Source organism: Choloepus didactylus, chromosome 19 (genome assembly GCF_015220235.1).
Source record: "Choloepus didactylus isolate mChoDid1 chromosome 19, mChoDid1.pri, whole genome shotgun sequence".
NCBI lineage: Eukaryota > Metazoa > Chordata > Mammalia > Pilosa > Megalonychidae > Choloepus > Choloepus didactylus.
In genome coordinates this window covers 65992613-66014466 of record NC_051325.1, presented here as the reverse complement: position 1 = coordinate 66014466, position 21854 = coordinate 65992613, and the positions used below count along the sequence as shown (strand labels likewise).

The following is a 21854-nucleotide window of genomic DNA, read 5'->3' as shown; positions in this document are numbered from 1 at the left end:
CGTGCTGGGCAGGCCTGCTCTGAGGCACGGACAGAATGCCCCCGGGGGGCAGTGCCCAGTGCTCACTGTCCTGGCCGAGCCCTGGTGGTCCTGGCTGAGGACATGCGTGTACCCCTCTCTGCAGCAGCAGCGCCCAGTCCCTGGACAGGCTGCTCCCTTCGGTGGGTGCAGGGCGCTCTCCCCGGAAACGCACCACGAGCCAGTGCAAGTCGGAGCCACCCCTGCTGCGCACCAGCAAGCGGACCATCTACACGGCCGGGCGGCCGCCCTGGTACAACGAGCATGGCACGCAGTCCAAGGAGGCCTTCGCCATCGGTGCGCCGCGGCCCGGCAGGGCCTGGGGGGACGCGGGGGTCTGGCGGTTCCCGGCCGAGCCTCGACTTCTCCCCCGGCCCCCGCAGGCCTGGGAGGCGGCAGCGCCTCGGGGAAGACCACGGTGGCCAGAATGATCATCGAGGCGCTGGACGTGCCCTGGGTGGTCCTGCTGTCCATGGACTCCTTCTACAAGGTGGGCGCCCCGCCCGCGGGCCCCGCCCCCGCCCTCCCCGGGGTCCTGTGCGGCTGCGCAGCCTCCCGCCCCCCCGCCCGCGGGGTCCTGTGCGCCTGCGCAGCCTCTCCCCGCCCCGCCGCCGCAGGTGCTGAGCCCCCAGCAGCAGGAGCAGGCCGCCCACAACGACTTCAACTTCGACCATCCTGACGCCTTCGACTTCGACCTCATCATCGCCACCCTCAGGAAGCTGAAGCAGGGCAAGAGCGTGAAGGTGCCCGTCTACGACTTCACCACCCACAGCCGCAAGAGGGACTGGGTAGGTGCAGCCGCGCGGGCGCCTGGAAACGGGGCTGCCGGGGACCCCCACGCGCCCCGCGGGCCCCGCGCAGCTCCACCGTCTCCCGCAGAAAACGCTCTATGGAGCCAACGTCATCATCTTCGAGGGAATCATGGCCTTTGCGGACAAGACGCTGCTGGAGGTGAGTGGGGGGCTCCGGGCACAGCCCCCGCCTGCCCACGGGAGGGGAGCGAGGCAGCCTCGAGGGACGGTGTGTTGGAGTTTGCCCCAGTCTGCCTGTCTGTCCCCCTGAACCCTGGGCTCGGAACCTTGGGGTCTGCCACAGAGCAGCATGGGCCCCCCCAGGCCAGCGGCGACAGGCTGGGCAGCTGAGGTGGGATGGGCTGCGGCGCCGCTGTGGTGTTACTCGTGTCCCCTGTGCCTGTTTGCACTGGAACCTCGGGGAGGGTGGCCACACATGCTGTGCTCGCGGCCAGCAGTGTTGTCCCAGGCACAGGCCACAAGGACCCTCTGCAGGGACCCCGCTCACATGGGCCCTTGTCACAGCTGCTGGACATGAAAATATTCGTGGACACGGACTCGGACATCCGCCTGGTGCGGCGTCTGCGTCGGGACATCGGCGAGCGGGGCCGCGACATTGAGGGCGTCATCAAGCAGTACAACAAGTTTGTCAAACCGGCCTTCGACCAGTACATACAACCCACCATGCGGCTGGCAGACATCGTGGTGCCCAGGGGTGTGTCTTCTGGGGATGCGGGGTGGGGTGGGGGTCCCAGGGAACGGGGACGCTTCTGGGGGCTGGGGGACAGCTCTTCTCCTCTCACCTGTTGGCCCCCACCCCCAGGGAGTGGGAACGCGGTGGCCATCGATCTGATCGTGCAGCACGTGCACAGCCAACTGGAGGAGGTGAGGGCCTAGCTCCCCACAGCGCCCCCAGTGCACTGCCTGCTGCTTGTGCTGTCCCCGCAGCCCACGGCCGGGCCATTGCCCCATCCACACGCCCCACCCACCCTGCCTCTGGGCCAGCACAGCCACGAATAACCCAGCCAGGCGCCCAGTTCCCCAGCTCAGCCCCCAGCCCTCCATGCCCGGCAAAGAGGCACCGTGGTTTCCATGGGGACTATGGGTGCCGAGGCGCAGCCGGGCAGGTGCTCGGGCCCCAACCTAGGGCCCTTACCGGGAGACCCTGGGGCTGTGGGGGGCTCAGCCCTGGGAATGACGCTGCACGGACCCTGGGGTGTTCTGACCCCACCCAGCCCCGACTCTGGGCACCCTTCCTGTGGGGAGCTGGCAGCCCCCAGCCCGGAATCGGGGTCCGAGGGTCGCATAGAGAGTGTGCCCCTCCTGAGCTGGGCCCTCCGCCGTCGCTGACACCCACCCCCTTCGTTCCCTTGTCTGCCTGCTTCGCCGCCGCAGCGTGAACTCAGCGTGAGGTAAGCCGCTCCCGCCTGCACCGCCCCACCCAGGGTGTGACCAGCCAGGCCCGGGAAGGGGGCGGGCGCCCTCCCCTCTGCGCTCCGGCCCCCGCAGCACTCCCCACGCTGGGCCGGGAAGCCGGGAAGCCCAGGCGCTGCGCGACTTGCCCAGGGCCTGGGGCTGAAGCCATGGATGTCCCAGCTGTCAGGGTCAGAGGGCCTGCCGCTGCCGTCCTGGCCCAGCTCCCACGCCCCCACTCTGCCCTGGACGGCAGCCGGAGTGGGGGCAGCACCTGGGTGTGGGGCTGCGCTGTGCTGGGCACGAGCTCCCCTCAGGCGGCAGTGCCCTCCTGCTCTGCCTTCCGGGCTTCTGCCACGTGTTGGAAATGCTCCTGGCCCCACAGCTGCTGCCCTGCCTTTTACCCGGCCTCCATCTGCTTGTCCCTGTGAAAGCCACGCCTAGGCCCCCGAAACCTTGTCATTTGGGCTCCCTTGGGAGCCTTTGTTCAGAGAAATCAAACAAAAAAAGTTTCCAGGGTTTTGAACTTGAGACAACACCAGAGAGTGGCCGGTTCCCTTCTCCGCTCTCTGGTCAGCCACGGGAAGTGGCGGCCGGGGCCTCACTCTCTTGCAGACCCCGGACGTACGCTGGGGGTTGGTGTGCCCAGGCACCCCTGACACCCCAGGCCCACAGGGACCACCCCTCCTCTGCCCAACTGAACGGTCTTTGTTCTTTTCCTTTTCTCTATAATCCCCTCGCTTCCTGCCTTGTTCCCTCCCCGGCCTGGCGAGCAGAGGAAGCTGCGCTGGGACATGTGAGGACAGAGTGCAGCCTGGCGTGGAGCTGCCTGCTGGGCCTTGCCCCCTGCCCCTCCTCCCATTCCTGCCGCATGCCCCTGCTCCCGCCCCTTCCCCCTCATCGCCCAGCATGCACCTGCCCCGTCCTCCCTCCCCCCCACCCCACACATGCTCTTGCCCCTCCCCACACTCCCCTCCCCTCCCCTCGCCCTGCTCCCTCCTCCCACACAACCCCTCAGGCCGCATGCCCCTGCCCGCTCCTCCTGCTCCCCCTCTTCCCACATGCCCCCTGCTCCCTTCCTCTCCCTCCCCTCCTCCCACTCACCCTCCTCGCATGCCCCCTGCTCTGGCTCCCCTCATTCTCCAGGTATGGGCTGGCTGTCCCTCCCCAGTGCCTCTCTGCAGCTGTCACCTGAGCTTGCCAGGTTCTGCAGGCAGCCCTGGTGCCTGCTTTGCCCCTGTCCCAAGGGGGATGGGCCACTGTCTGGGAAAGGGGCACTGGGTTTTGGCCCCAGGTCCCCCAGTCCCTGCTGCTTCTGGCCCCAGTGAGGAGCTCGGGGGATGCCTGAGTGCAGCCCTGATCAGGAACTGGGCTGGGGTCTGCCTGGGCAGGCCTACACCCTCTGCTTCCCCTGCACCAAGGAGCCCTGGCTTGGGAGGGGACCAGCTTCCTCCAGCCCCCAGCTCCTCTGCTTTCTGCTAGGGGCCGGCTGCTCTGTCCTGTAACCTTGGCCCCGCAGTTAGGGTGTGGTCCAGGGGCCACCTGGGGGCTGGGACCCTCTACACCCCCCCACCCCCGCTCAGCCACAGGGAGGTGGCAGCTGTGCCCGACGGTGTCCGCCACCCCCGACTGCTGACAGGGCAGTCCAGGGCCTGGGGTGGGGGGAGCACACTGCCCAGGGCCCTGGGAGAAGACGCCCTTTCCCGGGTGACCCCAGTCGCGGTTGCTTGTGTCCCCAGGGCTGCGCTGGCCTCGGCACACCAGTGCCACCCGTTGCCGCGGACGTTGAGCGTCCTTAAGAGCACGCCGCAGGTGCGGGGCATGCACACCATCATCAGGTGAGGCCCAGCGCGGGGCGGGGGGCCCCGGGTCCCGGCCTCGGCCCCGGCCCCGCTGAAGCCGCGCGCCCCGCAGGGACAAGGAGACCAGTCGCGACGAGTTCATCTTCTACTCCAAGAGGCTGATGCGGCTGCTCATCGAGCACGCGCTCTCCTTCCTGCCCTTCCAGGTGCGCGGGGCCGGGGGGCAGGGCCTGCGGGGCGGGGCGGGGCGGCGCCCGCGGCTGACCGGCGCCCCTCGGCCCTGGCGCAGGACTGCATCGTGCAGACCCCGCAGGGCCAGGACTACGAGGGCAAGTGCTACGCCGGGAAGCAGGTAGGTGCGGGGCGGCCGGGCGGGCCGGGGGAGAGGCGCCGCTCAGCCCCCTGCGCCCGCAGATCACCGGCGTGTCCATCCTGCGGGCGGGCGAGACCATGGAGCCGGCGCTGCGGGCCGTGTGCAAGGACGTGCGCATCGGCACGATCCTCATCCAGACCAACCAGCTCACGGGGGAGCCCGAGGTGCGCGGGGCGCGGGGCGGGCGCCGGGAGGGGCGGGCGCCGGCCGAGGGCCCGCGGGCGCTGACCGCCCCGCCCCGCAGCTCCACTACCTGCGGCTGCCCAAGGACATCAGCGACGACCACGTGATCCTGATGGACTGCACCGTGTCCACGGGCGCCGCCGCCATGATGGCCGTGCGCGTGCTCCTGGTGAGCGGCGGACCGGGGGCTCGGGGCTGCGGCGCGGCTGGGGGCTCACCTGCCCCTCCCGCGCCCCAGGACCACGACGTGCCCGAGGACAAGATCTTCCTGCTGTCGCTGCTCATGGCGGAAATGGGCGTGCACTCGGTGGCCTACGCGTTCCCCCGCGTGAAAATCATCACCACGGCCGTGGACAAGCGCGTCAACGACCTTTTCCGCATCATCCCGGGCATTGGTGAGGCTCAGGCCGAGGGGGTCTTGGGCGGGGTGGGCCGCGGGGTCCCCTCAGCGCGGCCTGCTTCCTCCCCCAGGGAACTTCGGTGACCGCTACTTCGGGACAGACGCGGCCCCCGACGGCAGCGACGAGGAGGAAGTGGCCGCCACAGGTTAGGGGCTCAGGCCTCCTCCGCCCGGCCTCTGCCACAGGAAACGCTCACTCAGTTTTGAAAAGCACTGCCGATATAACTGAATCTGTGTTTTATAAGATCAATAAAGGTTTAGGAAAGTGGCTTGTGATTGGTGGGGGCAGCGGGGGTGGGGAGCCTGGCGTCCAGGGCTGCCTGGGGGCTGGAGAGGTCGAGGGGAGCAGCCGCTGCGGCTCCTGGTCCCCCAGGCTCTTCGCCACACAGACCGATGAGGGGGCCCCTGGTTCTGCTAGCAGAGGCCCCTCGAGCCCCACAGCTCGAGGGCCATCTGGGCTGGACACAGGAGGGGGTGAGGACAGGGCCTCAGGTGAAGGCAGGTATCGGTGGCTTCTGAAGCCCACTGGGGCCTGCGCCGCGGATGCGCATGTGCAGGCAGACACGGGGTACACGGGGGGTTGACCTTGGCGTTGCTGCACACGGAGCCAGGGTCCGAACACCCACCCCCTCTCCAGGCTTGGCATTCCCCCCCTTCCCTGCCTTCAGGGCCTCTTGGATGTTGGGTCCCCCAAGTGGTATGTCATGGAAAAGCCTGCCGTGGGCGGGACAGGAAGTTGCTGGGCGGGGAGCCAGGCTGAGCGCCGGCAGATAAAGGCAGGAGGTTTGGCCAAGGCGCGGCCAGACACCGGTGCAGAGGACAAGTGTGGTGCCCGGAGGGCAGCGGAGGGACTGAGCCTGCAGGTGAGTGGATCTTCTCCTGGGCACCCAGGGCCCCTCCCTGTGTCCCATGTTGGGGTCTGGCCAGGCTGAGGGTGGTCCCACCTAGGCAGGTGTGGCAGGGCCGTGAGCCTGGGGGTTCAAGGTTGAGGCGGACTCCCCTCAGGTCAGGGACACGGGCACTGCGCTTTCTGGCCCAGTCTTCCCCATGAGAAGGGGCTCATTCGTCCCCATGTGGGACCCGCCTGTGCCAGCTAGATGTTGAGCCAGGCCAATTCCAAGGACGAACCAAGTCACACGTGTACACGTGTGCAACACTGCCACACCCAGAGACATGCACACATGTCCACAGGTGCCCACTGCAGCTTGGGGTGGGAGGAGAGGGCCTGCTGCCCCAAGTCTGCTAAGTCACCAGCCACAGGGCCGCAGGCACCCATGGGAGAGCCTTCCTAGCAAGCATCCTTGGGTGCCCTTCCACTAAGGCAGGGCTCCTTAGAGAGAAGCGCAGGGCCTGGTGAGGTCAAGCCACAGGTTAGTGGTGCTGGGTTCTTGAGCCCATTTCCTGCCAGGGCTCATGTGGCTGACGGAAGTTGGCTGCCTTCCAAAGAGCCCTCGGGGAGGAGCTTTGGGGTGCCAGTGAGGGTGGGGAGTACCTCCTCACACCTCAGGGAGCCTCCCAGATCCAAGATCCAAGGCCTTCCTGGGACCAAGGCCTCACCCACAGCTGCTGGAGACATCAGGGGCTTCCAGTGTGGGGAAAAGCAGGGCACGGGGTGAGACACGGTCTCTCCAGATGAGGAGCTGCTCCTCCTGGGAGGAGCTGATCTGGGGCAGGGAGCACTCAGGCTTTTGCAGCTGCCCTGTGAGGCACAGGCTCCTCTAGGCTTAGTGATACTCAGGGTGTTTCCACTGCTAGTGGGGTGGCCATTCTGGAGGAGAGGCCAGCACTGCAGCCTGAGGTGCCCCTGGAGCTTGCCCCGTACTTGTGCGAAAGCACCTGCTGTTTAGGGAGGATCCACAGGGAGAAGCTCTCCTGCCGAGGGCTCGGCCTCTGCCCTGGGCAGTGCCCCCAGGACTGTCCAACCTGAGAAGGGTGAGTCCCAGGGTCCATCTCAGGTTTGTCAGCCCGCGAGGTGCTGCCCCTTCCCTACGGTGCTGGAACAAGCAAGGGTGGGTGCCCTGGCCTGGCCAGGTGGGGAGATTGGGGTGCCTGCCCAGGACACATGCTCCCACGGCAGGTGCAAAGCAAGTGGATTCCTGGGCTCAGTCTGGCCCCGGGGGGACTGCACCCAAGACCCTCCAGAACGAGGGAATCCTGGGGAAGGAATGGGTGGGGTAGGTCAAGAGACAGCCGGTGGGGAGCAGGAAGCAAGGGGTGGTGATTTGCAGTCTGGAAGGTGAAAGGTAAGGGTGAGGATTTAGGGAGCAGAGAGGGTTCCAAGCAGAGGAATGATGGGTGGGGAAGCAGGTGTGGGGGCCGAAGGGGACGGCAGTGGCCTGCCATAGGGAGCGGGTGTATTTTCCCGGATGCTAGGGTTAGCAATGACCAGCATCAGGCGCCTTGCAGATGGAGTGACCCAGGGCGGGGCCCCAGAGGCTCAGGGCTGGCTGACACTGGGAAGGGGTGGGAGGAAGGGGGCCCGACCTCGGTGCGACTTGTCCCCTACCAGCTTCCAGCCAGGAGAGAGGGAGAAGGGGAACCAGGCCCGTCCCGCATCATGTGCCCAGAGGGCAGAGCTGGTGCCCTCCCGGGTCCCCAGTACTGGAGTGAGCACAGCCTGATGGGGGCCGAGCTGTGGAGGACAGGGGCACACTGCAGGGTCTCCAGGATTTGGGGTGCTGGGAGCGGGATGGGGAGTGCCTTCCAGATTCCCAGCTGTCCGGGGGATTGGTGGCTGAACTGAGGTGCGAGCTGGGTTGTTAGGGGTGGGGGTGGGGAATCCTGGAACTAGGGGGTCTTACCCACGTCCCCACTCAGGGTTGGTGTCAGTGGCGAGCTGGGAGACCAGGGGCTGCCCATAGCGACGCGTTCCCGTGGCCCCCGGGCCCCGGTGCTGCTGGCGCTGTGCTCGTCCTTGGCCCTCCCGGGCCTGAAGCGCGACGGGAAGAGGGGACCGCCCGGGAGGCCGACGGCGCCGGAGCTGCCGCTGCACGTCCTCCGCGAGACACTGGTCCCCGCGCGGGGACGCCACCTCCTGCAGCGCAACCGCTCCTGCTGCAGCGCGCGGGCAAGTCGGCCCTGCGCCCCCTCCGCTTTGCGGTCCCGCGCGCCTCGCAGCCCCCTAACTCTGCCGCAACTCCCATCGGCGCCCCTCGAGGGGGCACTCTCGAGGTCGCCGCCCTGGCTTACTGAAAGTAGGCTGTCCCCCTCGCGCCCCCATCCCCGGGAGAATGGGGAACCCGCTTCGCGGACGTCCCCTCCCGACCCCCACTCCCCTCCCCCAGCCTGCAAGTTTCTGCAATAAACTGATTCAAGTGGTGGCGCCGTCCGCGCGGACCCGGGCATCCGGCGCGGGACCCTGGGACGGAGAAGACCCCTGGACGCGGTTCCCAGAGGGCTCTTCCCGGAATCCTCGCCGAGTGCACCAGGCCCGGGGAGCAGGGCGCGGGAGCCCCGGACCTCGGGGGCCTGCAAGCCGGGTTCCGCAGCTCTGGCCTCGGCTCTCGCGGCCGCGAGTACCCGCGGGGTCTCAACCCAGACAGGTCCCGCTGGCGGACGGCTCAGGGCCCCGCGTCCGGCCCGACCCCGGGACCCCACAGCTGCGCAGAGGCGACCCCCAGGCGCGCCCCGTACTCGCGGGCCGCCGCTTCCCCGCCCCCGCCCACCAGGGCCGGCGACGCCCCTAATTCTCTGCAAGAACCCACGTAGTTCTTCAAAATAATAAGCGTGATTCAACCTAATTAAGACGATTCGGAACCAAGCGGGCCGGGAAGCTGCCGCAGGGGCCGAGCCGGGAAGGCCTTGCGCCAGCAGCGGGGCGCGGGCCGCCCGGAAGGCACGCGGGAGCCGCCGCACACGGACTCACTTTCAAAGCACAGCGTGGACGGCAACACGCCTATCGCAGGCCCTTGGAGAGCGTGGAACGCGCACGCGGAGCCGGCTCACGGCCGCGCAGAGGCGAGGTGTAGACGCACGGACAGGACAGAAATGACAGGGTGCAAGCGGATCTCCAACTGGCAAGTCACTTTTAATTTTTAATGGAAAACCAAAAACAAAACGACCTCATATTTTTTGTGTCTGAACAGGTTTCAAGATGCTCTGCTGTTTTTCATGGTGCTTAAAATTTTTTCAGTCTATTTCAAATTAGTGCCAATTAAACTGCTACTCCTTTCAGAGACCTTTCCGCCTCGCCCTGAACTGAGACTGGGGGTGCAGGATGGACCCCGAGGGTGGGCTAAGGAGCTTCTGCGGGTGGGTTCTGGGGAAACGTGGCACCAGCGGCCCTGGGACTGGCTGCTTAGGTCCGCCCGAAAGCACAGTCCCTGGCCTGACCCTCAGGCCTGTCCCGGCCACACCCCAGCAGCATCCCCATGTGTGTGGGCCACACTGCAGCACCCCCAGGGACACACAAGCACACACATGCCAGGGACACGCACACGCCAGGGACATGTACACGCCAAGGACACACACGCCAGGGACACACACATGCCAGGGGCACACACATGCCAGGGATACACACACACACCACAGACATGCACATGCCAGGGACACAGGCACACACATGCCAGGGACATGCACACACCAGGGACATGCACACACCACAAACACACAAACGTGCACAGGCAACCCCCCCAGGGACACATGCACACACATGCCCACACACACACCCTAGGACACGTGAACATGTGCACACGCACATACACTCCCTGGGGCAGAGACGGTGTCTCCTGAAGGACCAGACACTTAATCTGCGAGCAGAGGAAACGGAGGCACAAAGGCAGGTGGGGGCTGTGGGGCACAGTGCCTCCCCCACCGCGCCCAGGGGCCGGGACTCCTGGAGAGCTGAGAGGAGGTGGCCGGAGGGCAGGGAGCACGGACCCTCTGGGAAGGAAACGTGGGCCTGGCCGGCAGAGGCTGTGCTGCCACCAGTCAGCAGAGAACGCAGTCACCCCCCAGGGAGCGGGCTGGGCTGGTGGGCGCCCGGCCTCTCCCCCAGATCCCTGGCCACGGGCTGGACAGCGACCTCTACCGTCACCGCCTTCCCTCCCCTTCAGCCATCAGCTCAGGACTCGTGCGCAGACGGACAGAGCCGGGGTCCGAGGCAGGAGCTGGCTGATGGCATCTGCCATGTGCTAAGGCCGGTTCACCAGGTACAGGGCAGGTTCCCAAACTGAGTTCGGCATCTTCGAGGGAAGAGGAGCTGGCGATGGCCATGGCTTCCACGTCACGAGGGGCAAGATGGCACCACGTGGTAAGCCTGGGTGGGAGGCAGGGACACCAGCAGGGAGCAGCCCTGCACGCACACTTTAGGGCAGGACCTGTCCCAGAAGGTTCCAGAACCTGCCGGGGAAGCTACCCTGGGCTGACGGGCATGAGCTCGCCTGTCCCTTCCTTTACTCCATTCTTGTTATGTAGTAAAATTAAAGTGAAAGCAGAACAAAGGCAAGGCCTTGCTGCACTTGGGCCTGGTGCTGGCAAGTGGGGTCCCAGCCCAGAGGCCTGCAGCGGTCACCTTCCTTCAGGTCAGTACAGACCCAGCAGACAGCAGCTCGCCATGAACCCGCCGTAGCCCCCACCCTGCCCTCGTGCACCCTTGGCCTGCACCCAGAGGCTGGCACAGGAGCGTCTCCTAACCCCACGGGACAGGTCTGTGGACAAAAGAACCATGTTCCTATTTATCTATATTTCCATGTAAATTTCCTTTCCCTAGGATGAAATATTCGCATTTTCTGGGATAACAAACTTTACCAAAAGGTGCTGTCTGTCGGGCCCTAGGCCCACCCCGTGCCCCAAGATGGAGGCCCCCGCCCGCCTCCTGACTAGGTCTGATGCTGGGAAAATGGGTTTTGATGCTTCTGAGGGAGTTTCCAGCTGCTGCCAGGGCTTCACCTGGGGACACACACCTGGGGGTCAGGTGAATGAAGCGGAGGCCCTTGGGGATGGGCATGGAGTGTGTGTGGGCACCACACACGCCTCGGGACAGGCACGGATGGCGCTGGGGCAGTCCCACCCCTGGGATCCACGCCCGTCACCTCCACAGCTGAGAGCCCAGCCTGGAGAGAAGGCTGAGCCGGGCGCCCAGCGGCACCTGGACACAGAAGCACCGGTCTCGGCTATCCACCTAAATCTGGAAGGAGGAACAGACTGGGGACAGCGAGCTGGCACCCGCTCACTCAAACCACAGGAGCCGCTTCACAGCCAACTTTCATCGTCCTCGTTGCTTCACTGTGGGCAGCAGCGACGCCTGCCGAGCACACACGCGCACACACACGCGGCCACGGGCACAGCACTAGGGACTGGAGCCCTGCTCAGCAACCACAGTACAAATGTGTTTCTTGCCAACCCCACAGGATGATGATGCACAATCAAAATAGCAAAAGCAGAACAGCTCAGAATGCTGAGAGGAAGGAGACAGGCCACTCTCGCCTCCGGCCCACTCAGAGCAAGCGGACAGGGGGGCCGTTTCCTGCCCTGACCGTGGCCCCAGCCACTGCTCCTCCCCGGCCTCAAGGAGCCTGTGACAAGCCACAGCAGTGGCTGCACCAGTGGACGCCCCAGATTGGGCCATGCTGCACGGGGGCAGGGGCTCCAGGAGGCTCAGCACTGTTGGAGAGTTCGGATTTGCAGCAGCCAAGAACAGCCCGACCCTGACGCTGGGGGCCTGGCAGGGATAGGAGCCTGTGGCTGCCCAGCACAGCAGCCAGCAAGGCTGGGGCACCTTCCTGGCAGGTTGGCCGCCATCTGGCCCGTTCGCTGCTCTGAGACCATCAGACAATGCGAGGCAGGTTCACAAACACTGAGCAGCAGTGTCCTGAGCAGTTTAAACATAAAACAAAGCCAAGAGGAGGACAAGGGAGAAAAGAAAGACCCCATTGGCTGCGACTGTCACCACTGCCACCATGCTGAGCAGTTTGCCCGCAGCTCTGGCATCTGTTGCCTGAAGGAGAGCCGAGGCCTCTCTGGCCAGGAGCAGATCCCAGTGGCTTGGGCACGGGCTGTCTTCCCAGACTCGAGGTGAGCGCCTTTGGGCCAGCACGGTTTGAGAGCAAAGGGCTGTTTCTGACACAACCGCTGTGGCTCGGGTTCACATGGGGCCGCTGCCACCTGAGTCCCAGGGCTCTGGCTCTGCTGTGTCTCTGCTGCCCTCAGCACCCCCCCAACCCCACGCCACCTGCCCAGCTGGGTCCCGGGATGCCAGGCGGCCTTGGGCAGCAAGATTAGACGTGCAATCGTCATGATCATCATCATTTATTTAGTTTTTACAAATTCTACAGAGAAGACACTGGGCTCCCCAAACCTGGCGCCGTGGCCCCTCCTACCACGCCACCCTCCTTCCAGTTCTCCGTAATGACCTGTGCGATTCTGTCACTGGAAAACAAGCCTGGCGAGTGACTCACTTTGCCCCACGTGAAAAGGGCCTTCGAGCTGCTGGTGGCTAAAAGCTCTCGCCGGACGGAGGGCACCAGGTGGGCCCTGGCCCTCCCCGCCCGGCCGAGCTGCCAGGCCCCCAGCCCCACTGCCAAAGCACCACAGCACTGGTGAGTGTGAGGTTTCTACCTCAAGGGGAGCACGAGTCTGAGTTCTGAATGTGGTTTTTGGCCATTCTACTCATTTGTTATATCCAGAAAAACTACAAAGGTTCATCACAGCATCTCGAGCCCAATTCTCTGCTGTGTTTCTGAGTCAGCACAAGGTGCTGCCCATCCGCCTCCAGGACCCACCAAGTAAGATTGTCTCCAGGATCCCAGCACGTCTCCCGCTCACAGAGGGCCTTCGTGATCATCTTAATAGCGAGAAACAACAGAATGGGACAAGCAAGATGCCCGAGGACCAGCCTGGAGTCACCACAATTGAACCGGCACTGCTCACAGCACGGCGGGCTCCAGCCAGCGCCAGGCTGGACCCAGCAGCTCCTTCCCACCCAACCCCCGTGCCTTCCGGCCACTTCCTGGTCAACAGAACCGACCCTCGTCTGGGCCCTGGCAGGACGGGAAGGGCAGGGTGATGCGTGCGGGAAGACTGGGCTCTGGGACCGCTTTCTGGGGTGCACCCCCCTGGCCCCCGTCCTCTCAAGCGACAGCCGTCAGGTCCATGCAGCAGAGGCCAGGCCCAGCGAGCAGCGCAGAACCCGCTGCCCACGTCCTCGGCTCCCGCCTGGCAGGGCACCCCACCACCTCTGGGACTGAGGGGCTCTGCGAGCTGGTGGCTGGTCCCCAAGGGCACAGGGCAGGAGGACGCAGTGGTCCGTCCTCCAGGAACGTCGATGGCCACCAAGAGGGGAAGGCAAAGGAAAGAGGGTGCGTGGAATATCTGGGAAGCATGAAAAAGGGGTTCTGGGGGCAGCCCATGAGTAAGTACTAGGTCACCCCTGAGGCTTTCTTTCCAGAGACTTCTAAAGAGGCTCCCCATCAGCAACCCTGAAATCTCGACCCATTTAGATGGGTCTGGGCTGGTTCTGCCATTTGTGGGCCTGGAAGACCCAGGAAGGATTGCAAGAAGGACATGCAGACCTGAAGGAATGTGGAGGATGCAGAGGACAGCAGGGGGGCTGTGGGAATGTGGTCCCAGCCCAGGGCCGGGGGGAGCGCAGGTTAACGCAGGGAGGGACACGGCACACACCTGCAGGGACAGAAGCTTCCGGTCATAACCTGGGAACCTACAGCGAGAGCACTGTACAGAGGGCTTGGTTCCAGTATCAAAAGGGCATCTTCCTACACTTTCCACAACACATTTTCCCCCAGAAAAACCCTACCACAAGGTGAAGGAAACAGAGGCGAACAGATCCTGTGCGGCTGGCACCCGACGGGAACGCATGGGTAGGGGCGGCGGCACACACTGTCCCAGGTCCGCACGACGCTGGACGCTGGGCGGGGCTGTCCCCGAGCACTGTCCTGACCCCCGTCCTCTGCAGGGGCTCCGAGGCCCGGGTGGGCATGGGGAGGGGCAGCACTGCCCCAGCACAGCCGGGAGCCCGGGCCACGGCGCCCACACGTGCTGAGCCTGTCCCGTCAGGGCCAGGGCCGTGGGACAACCACTACACAGACGACATGAAACGTGACCCCGTACATGCTACTGAAACACGGAAGGGAAAAGGAGACGGTAGCGGAACGGCTTTAAATACTGCAGGCGGCCGCACTCTGCAGGCGGCGGCACGCAGGGCGGGGGCACACGGGGTCCTCATGGCCGGAACGGCGCCTCCCGTCGCCACCGCCACAGTCCGTGACGCCAAGGCTGCGGCGGCCGGGCTGACACGTCCCTCCAGCCGCGGCGCTGCTGAGCTAGTTGAACCCGTCGGTGTGGTAGCTGGGGTGGGAGTCAGCCGTGAGCTGGGTGGTCTCTGTGGCGGACGCCGGCTGGATCACGATGGGCGTGTCGGCGGCCTCTGGAAAGCAAGCGTGGCCCACTCATCGCCCGTCCACGGGGCCTCTCCGTGCGGCACACTCCCTCGGCAGCTCTCCGGGGCTGCAGGCCTCACGAGCGCACGCCTGGGCGGAGACGCTCCTCTGCACGTTTCCACCGCAGGTCGCGCCCACCCCCAGCCCTCTGCCCGCGGTGCCCACCCTGCCGGCCTGCCCCCAGCCCCCTCTCGTTGACCCCTCCAGGCTATGGCGACCCCACGAGTGGGGGGGCAGCTCTCTGCACCTGCTTTTACCTCCGTGTCCACGTTCACACCTCAACAGGCCCAGCTGCACACAAACACTCCCAGCACAGAGTCAGTGCCCTCCTGTTTGACAAGACAGGTTGCCGCCACTCAGGGCCCGTCCGCTCCGCCCATCACACGTGCCGGGCGCGGGTCCTCGGACACACACTCACCCCTCTCGTCGGACTGCAGCTGGGCCTCCAGGTCCTCCGGGGACACGTAGAAGGTGGTCTCCTCGCCCTCGGGGGGCTTGGGCTTGCACTTGCCACAGCAGCAGTTGAAGCAGCAGCACAGACAGCAGCAGCAGTAGCAGCAGGTCAGGAGCCCGCAGAACACAAAGAGGGCCTGGGGGCGAGCAGGAGACGTGGACTCGGGCGGCAGGCCCCCCGAGAGAACGCTCGGGCCCTCAGGGACCCCGGGGTTGCAGGCAGTGCTCCCTCCTGGAGGAGCTGAGCTGCAGCTTCCCTGGGAGCTGGACCTCAGACCAGGGAGAGGATGTCGGGGGAGACCAACGACTGTGGACAGGGAAGGGCTCCCCTGCCACTGTGGGCTGCGGGACAGCTCGAGCCAGGGGGAATAAATATAGAAGTGAGGAAACAGTAAACAAAGTCAGAGTTCCTGAGGTGAGGCAGATTCCACATAAGTCTTTGCTAGGAACACAAACTCTACACACAACGGCTCCTGGCCCACCTCACCCACTGCCCGCAGATCCTGCCCTCACGGGTGCCCAGGGGCCAGGCGCGCCCACGCCCCGCCGCACTCACCTTTGCCCACCAACTGGAAAGCACGAAGTAAGTGTTCACGTTCTCCTCCCCGAACTGCTCCGCCACGTAGAGGCCCAGGGAGCCGTACTTGTCGTAGATGTTCCTCTTGGTGGCATCGGTCAGGATGGCGTGGGCGTTGTTGATCTCCTTGAACTTGTCTGCAGCCTCAGGGTTGTCGGGGTTCTTGTCGGGGTGGTATTTCAAGGCAAGTTTCCTACAAACCAGCACCAGGCCTGGCCTTCAACCTCAGTTTCTGAGTCGCACACTCACCTGTCACCACCCCCTTTTCCACCCCCACTTTCCAACTTCCCGTGCCAACTTCCACAGAATTTCAGTGTGGGAGTCAGAAGAAATCACAGCCACCTTGTTATCTGACCCGAGGGGAAGCTGAGGCCTGGCTGGGACAATGGTGTCCTCGGGGGTGCCATGGCTGGACCGGCCCAGCAGCCGGTGCCCTCCCGTACCACCCTTCATGGGGCAGGGGCTGGGCCCGTGCCGAGCTGCGTGAGTGCCCTGGAGAGTGGTCAGCACCAAGGCAAGTGACACAGGACCTGGTGTCTGTTTAATCGTGACGCCCTCTGAGGGCACAGAGGCAGGACTACGTGAAAGGTGTGGTTTTAAGTGAGCCCCATGGCAGGTGCATGCTCTCTGCTGTCACCGTGCTAAGACAAGTAACTCCTCCAGGCGGTCTCTGAACAAGTGTGGACCTGCTCCTTGTGGAACTGGCAGCCCTAATTCAGACGGTCCAGGACACCCATGAAGGCTGCTTTTGGCCCGTGCAGCAGCTCACCGATAGGACTTCTTAATGTCGTCTGAGGTTGCGTTCTTGTCCAGCCCAAGCACGTGGTACAGTGATTCCCCGGAGGTAGACAGTGAGCGCTGCCTCTGGTCTGCCATGTTAGACTAATCTACAAGAAAAAGGAAAACGAAGCATCAAAACACATAGTTCACCCTTCCAGCTGTGCAGCTAATGGACTTCACGCTACAAGACCAAGGCCCTCCCCATGGGGTTTCTCATGTGCCTGGGGATGGGAAACACCAGACATCTGGGCTCCGAGGGGTGGGGGACAGGCCCAGGGGCGAGAGCTCCACACCCCCCATCGGGCAGCAGGTGCCAGTGCCGCAATCCCCAGGGCCCCGCACAGCCACGGAGCTAACGCAGCCTCTTCAGAGACACTCGAACAACACGAAAGAGGGCAGGAGAGGCGGTCGAAACACAGAGGGAACGAACAAAAGGCGTAGTAATGGGTTGCTCTAAATCTAATAACAGCAATTAAATTCAGTATTAGTGGACGAATGACTCCATTAAAAGGCAGAGACTGTCAGAATGGATAAGTCGACAGCATTAAAGGAAGAAAGAGACAATTCCAAAGAAATTTTCCCCCAAATCTCTCCACAGCAAAGCAATTTTTAACATCCCTCTCTCATAAATAGACAAAAATATCAGAGAAAACAATGATAATCTGAACCTACCATCACCTCCTTGATATTTACAGAACAATTAACTACAGAAAATGCATTCTTTGTTCACCAAGACATGTTGGGCCTTAGAACAAGTTTCAATACATTCAAATGAATCTAAATCGTACCCACTCTATGTTCTCTGAACATAACAGAATTAAAATTAGAAACTTGAGAATAAGATATCTAAGAAAACCTCAAGGTGATTTTAAACAACACACTTCGAAGTAAAATATAGATCAAAGATGAAATCACAAGGGAAATTAGGAATATTTTGAATAAAATACAACATCCTAAAATTTGTGGTATGTGGTTAAAACCACGCGTACAAGGTTAAAGGCTTGTATCAGGAAAGAAGAGAGGTCCAAAATCAAGACCTAAGGCTTACCTTATGAAGCTAGAAAACAGCAGTGCAAAACCAGAATAAGTGGAAGGAAAAATAAAGATAAGAGCAGAAACTGACAAAACAGAAAACAGACCAACAAAGACAGAAGCTCGGTCTTTGAAAAGAACAATAAAATTGATAAACAATGTAGCCAGCGGACTAAGAAACAAAAAGCACAGCAGATCACCCCACTCTCCAGAATGACAGATAGACCTACGGACTAGCACCCCAAACAGATGCATGCCTGCAAATTAAAAAGTCAGACAAAATGGACAGACACCTTGAAAAACACAACTTACCCAAACTAACAACAGACGAGACAGAAAATCTGAATCGCCCTATCTTTGCTCTTACCACTTTTTTTCAATATTGTTCTAAACACTGCAATAAGGAAAAAATCAAGCATAAATAAAACCATAAAGGCCAGAAAGGAACACATAAAACTGCTCCTATTCACAAATGACTTGATGGTTTACACAGAAAATTCTGAAGAATCAACAAAACAAGTAGAAATAAAGTGATTTTGTCAGGATCCAAAGATAAAAGTTTAATATTTGAAAAAAAAAAATCAATTGTATTTGAGAATAGCAAACAATCAGAAAATTCTGTTATAAATTTCACTTAAAAGAGTACCCCAAACCATAAAATACTTATAAAATTAGGAAGACATACAAGACCTCTACACTGAAAACTACACAAAATTGCTGAGAGAAATTAAAGAAGACCTAAAAATATAGATGTACCATGTTCAGAATTAAAACATCAATTCTCCCCAAGTAATCTATAAATTCAATACAATCCTAACTGTAATCATAGCAAAGCATTTTTTTTGGGGGGGGGGGCGGCAGATAGAAATTGCCTAATTATTTAAAACTGACATGAAAATGTAGCAGACCTAGAATAACCAGAAGGATGTTTTCAAAGAATAAAGTTGAAGGACTTAACCCACGTGCTATAAAGCTAATCAAGGCAGGGTGTTACTGGCAAAAAACTGATGCGTACATCAGTGGAACAGAATAAAACTAAATAGATCCGTACACAGTGAGTGCCACAAAAGCAGTGAATAATCAGCAAAACTGTCAGAATCAACTTACTGACACTCCTGAAACTGATCAAAAGTTCACAGCAAGCATGCACACACTTAAGAAACAAACAGAAAACCCCTGAGTCTCTGGTTTAAGGAAATCTCTGCTGAAATGGCTGTGTCGGCCGCTACTACAGACCTTAGAGCATTAGTTTAAAAAGCCACTAAACAAGCAGCAGTAAGAAACCCTGGGAAGGGGGAGGTCGGATTTCCAGAGATGCCACATTATAATATTTAAAATGTCCAGTTTTCAACAAGAATTTACAGGGCATGTGTGTCAGTTTGGATATATTATGCCCCCCAGAAAAAGCCATGATCTTTAATGCAATCTTCTGGGGGCCGATGTATTGGAGTTGATTAGGTTGGAACCTTTTGATTGTCTCCACGGAGATGTGACTCACTCAACTGTGGGCGAGACCTCTGATTGGATGATTTCCATGGAGGTGTTGCCCCACCCATTCAGGGTGGGTCTTGGCTGGATCACTGGAGTCCTATAATAAAGTTCACAGACAGAAGGAACTGAGAGTTGCAACTTAGAGACATTTTGGAGATGGCCGTTGAAAGCAGAGTTTTGCTGACGCTTTGGAAGTACTAGCCTAGAGTCTGCCCTGAGAAGCTGCAGCCTAGAGAGGAATGTCCTGGGAGAAAGCTATTTTGAAACCAGAACTTGAAGCAGTCGCCAGCCACGTGCCTTCCCAGCTAACAGAGGTTTTCTGGACACCATTGGCCATCCTCCAGTGAAGGTACCCTTTGTTGATGGACACTTTATGGCCTTAAGACTGTAACTGTGTAACCAAATAAACTCCCTTTTATAAAAGCCGACCCATTTCTGGTGTTTTACATCCCAGGATGTAACATGAAACAGCATGAAAAGAAACAAGGATGACCTGTGCATGGGAAAAGAGAGGGCCTTCTCCCAGGAGTGCAGGGTGGCTCAACACATGCAAATCAGTCAGTTTGATGCATCACGTTAACAGAATGAAGGGAAAAAGATCATTACAAATGATGCACAAAAAGCAGATGAAGAAAATGGAGCACTCTTCCATGATAAGAACACTCAACAAACAAGGATTACAAAGGAGCTTCCTCAGCCTGATAAAGGACATCCATGAAAAACCCACAGCTAATATACTTGATAGTGAAAGACTGGAAGTTTCCCCCTAAGATCAGGTACAAGACAAGCTTGTCTGCTGGCACCACTTCGGGTCAACACTGCAGTGGAAACTCTAGCTAGTGCAATTTGACAAGGAAAAGAAATAAAAAGTATACAAAATGTAAAGGAAGAAAGAAACTATCTGTGTATACAGCCAACGTGATCTTATTATAGAAAATCCAAAAGAATCCATAAAAAACTATTAGAGCTAACAAATTCAGCAAAGTTGCAGGATATAACAGCAACATACAAAAATCAGCTGTATCTGTACATACTAGCAATGAACACTTTGAAAATGAAATTTAAAAAATTCAATTTAGAAAAGCATTAGAGAGAATAAAATACTTACGAATAAATTTAACCAAGGAGTTTTAAGATTTGTACAATGGAGCACAAAACACTGTTGCAAGTAATTAAATGCAGAAATGGACACGCCTATCCTAAAATTCATATGGAATTGTAAGGGACCCCAAATAATCAAAGCAATCTTGAGAAAGAAGAATGAAGTTGGAGGACTCACATTTCCCGATTTCAAAATTCACTACAAAGCTACAGTAATCAGAACAACATAGTACTGCACAAGGCTGGACACACAGACAACAGAGAAGGCTGGACACACAGACCAATGGAACAGAGTCAAGGGCCCAGAAACAAATCCATAGATCTAAGGCCAAGATCACCAGGGGGGGAAAGAATAATTTTTTCACCAATGAAACTTTTAAAAATGACTTGGCATCTGCCTACGACATGATCCACATGTCCACACAAAACCCATGTTGTACCCCAAGTTGGAATGAGCCCAGATGTCCTTCAACAAATGAACGGTTAACCCAACTGCAGTGTATAAAATCAAAGAATACTGCTCAGACGTAAAGAGGAAGGAACTATTGACACCTAACAAAAACTTGGACGACTCTCCAGGAAATTATGCTGAGCAAAAAAAGCCAATCCCACAAGGTTACATAACTGCATGATCCCATTCTGTAACAGTTTTGAAACGATAACCTTTTAGAAATGGAGGGCAGATTTGGTGAGTGCCGGGGTTAGGGGTGGGGCTTTAAGGGGCAACATAAGGTAACCTGTTGGGGTTGGAACCGCTCAGTGTTTAGATTCTGGTGCTGGACACACAAACCTACCCAAGTGATAAAATTACAGAGAACTTAAACACACACGCACACATATCGAGATGCACAAACGAACACAAAACTGGCGAAACCAGAATACTACTATTGGATTCTATCACTACCAACATCCTGATGGTGATACAAAAATACAGGTTTTGCAAAATATTACCACTGGGGGAAGAGGGCAAAGTATCTTTCTGTATTATTTCTTACAGCTGCATGTGAATCTACTATTATTTCATTAAAAATTTTCTGTTAATTTCAATTAACATTGGGCCAAATCAAAGGTGCCCTGATAAGTTTCAACTGGAGACAACATAGCACACTGTTACCAACACCACGGCCGGATCTCAAAGACCAAGAGTAACAAATTATTGGAGGCAGGAGAGCCTCAGAGGCGGCCTCGCCCTCCTCAGGGAGATGAGGCAGGTGCAAGTAACTCATCCAAGGCACACTAACAGTTGGCAGCAGGATCAGGACCAGAAGCCACAGCCTGGTTTTAAATTAAGACTCCAGTGCACAAAGGCTCCTGTTGAAATACGGCACCTGTGCAATAAGCAGGCAGCGTAAGAAGGCACACTGTCTAAAGCTGTAAATTGCTAGATTTTCTTTTCCACTGCTTAAACTTAGCTTAATAACGAATAAGCAGCCTTTCTAGGAAACACTTTGGGTGAAGTCCCCCAGAATGGCCCCAAAAGGGGCTTCTCATTCCTCCAAGACAGGCCTGGCGGGACTTCTCGTTCCATTCGGAGCCTGAGGCTCCATGCGACTTGGGCTGACTTACAAGCCGGTGGACGCGAGGAGGGTGGGAAGCAGGAGCCCCAGGCATTAGTCCCTCCACCAAACTGCTACGGAACCGGCAGGAACCATCCCAGCCGACTTCTGAACTCCCGTGTCCAGTGGAACACTGCCGCACTCAGGGAGGAGCGGAACAGAGGCCGACAAATGCAGAAAATGTCGGTGGATTTCAGCCTCCTGCAGCCCCAGCTTCCCAACTCCGGAGGTCTGCGTTCTTTCGCTGATCACAGCTTTCAATCAACGAACTCAGGTCACCGGGACCCCGAGGGAGGCAATGTTCCAACCCCCATGGGCAAAACGGCAGAAGGGTGTTAAAGAGGCAGTACGTGGTTTTGTTTTGTTTTTCCTTCCCTTTTTCTCTTTCCTCTTCCCATTCTGTGCTTGGGAGCAAAAATAGTTTGGAACAGTTACAGATTAAGAGCTCCAGCCTTTAACAACAATAAAAACCCTAGCCATCCTAGAGTA

At 59.1% G+C, this 21854-nt stretch overlaps 2 protein-coding genes across 6 annotated transcripts in view; one reads left to right on the top strand and one right to left on the bottom strand.

Annotated features, from left to right (window-relative positions):
* The first annotated feature begins 797 nt into the window (after positions 1-797).
* Positions 798-5248, top strand: UCKL1 (uridine-cytidine kinase 1 like 1). The gene is made up of 11 exons (XM_037811685.1): positions 798-969; positions 1335-1524; positions 1633-1694; positions 2205-2221; positions 3962-4060; positions 4137-4230; positions 4314-4376; positions 4439-4561; positions 4642-4749; positions 4819-4975; positions 5052-5248. The coding sequence occupies exons 1-11, from the start codon at positions 940-942 to the stop codon at positions 5129-5131; spliced, it is 1023 nt and encodes a 340-aa protein (XP_037667613.1). The 5' UTR covers positions 798-939; the 3' UTR covers positions 5132-5248.
* A 6964-nt stretch (positions 5249-12212) lies between these two features.
* DNAJC5 (DnaJ heat shock protein family (Hsp40) member C5) overlaps positions 12213-21854 on the bottom strand; it is a 49074-nt gene continuing 39432 nt past the window's right edge. For 3 of the 5 annotated variants that reach the window (XM_037811656.1, XM_037811655.1, XM_037811658.1), the window contains exons 2-5: positions 16175-16292; positions 15385-15598; positions 14794-14965; positions 12213-14362 (exon numbers count right to left, since the gene is read on the bottom strand). In XM_037811656.1, coding sequence (XP_037667584.1) covers positions 14259-14362; positions 14794-14965; positions 15385-15598; positions 16175-16281 — 597 coding nt within the window. In that variant the 5' untranslated portion in view covers positions 16282-16292 and the 3' untranslated portion in view covers positions 12213-14258. Of the gene's footprint in view, positions 14363-14632; positions 14705-14793; positions 14966-15384; positions 15599-16174; positions 16293-21375; positions 21633-21854 lie in introns of those variants that run through there. The other 2 variants (XR_005213096.1, XM_037811657.1) reach the window with 2 other exon arrangements.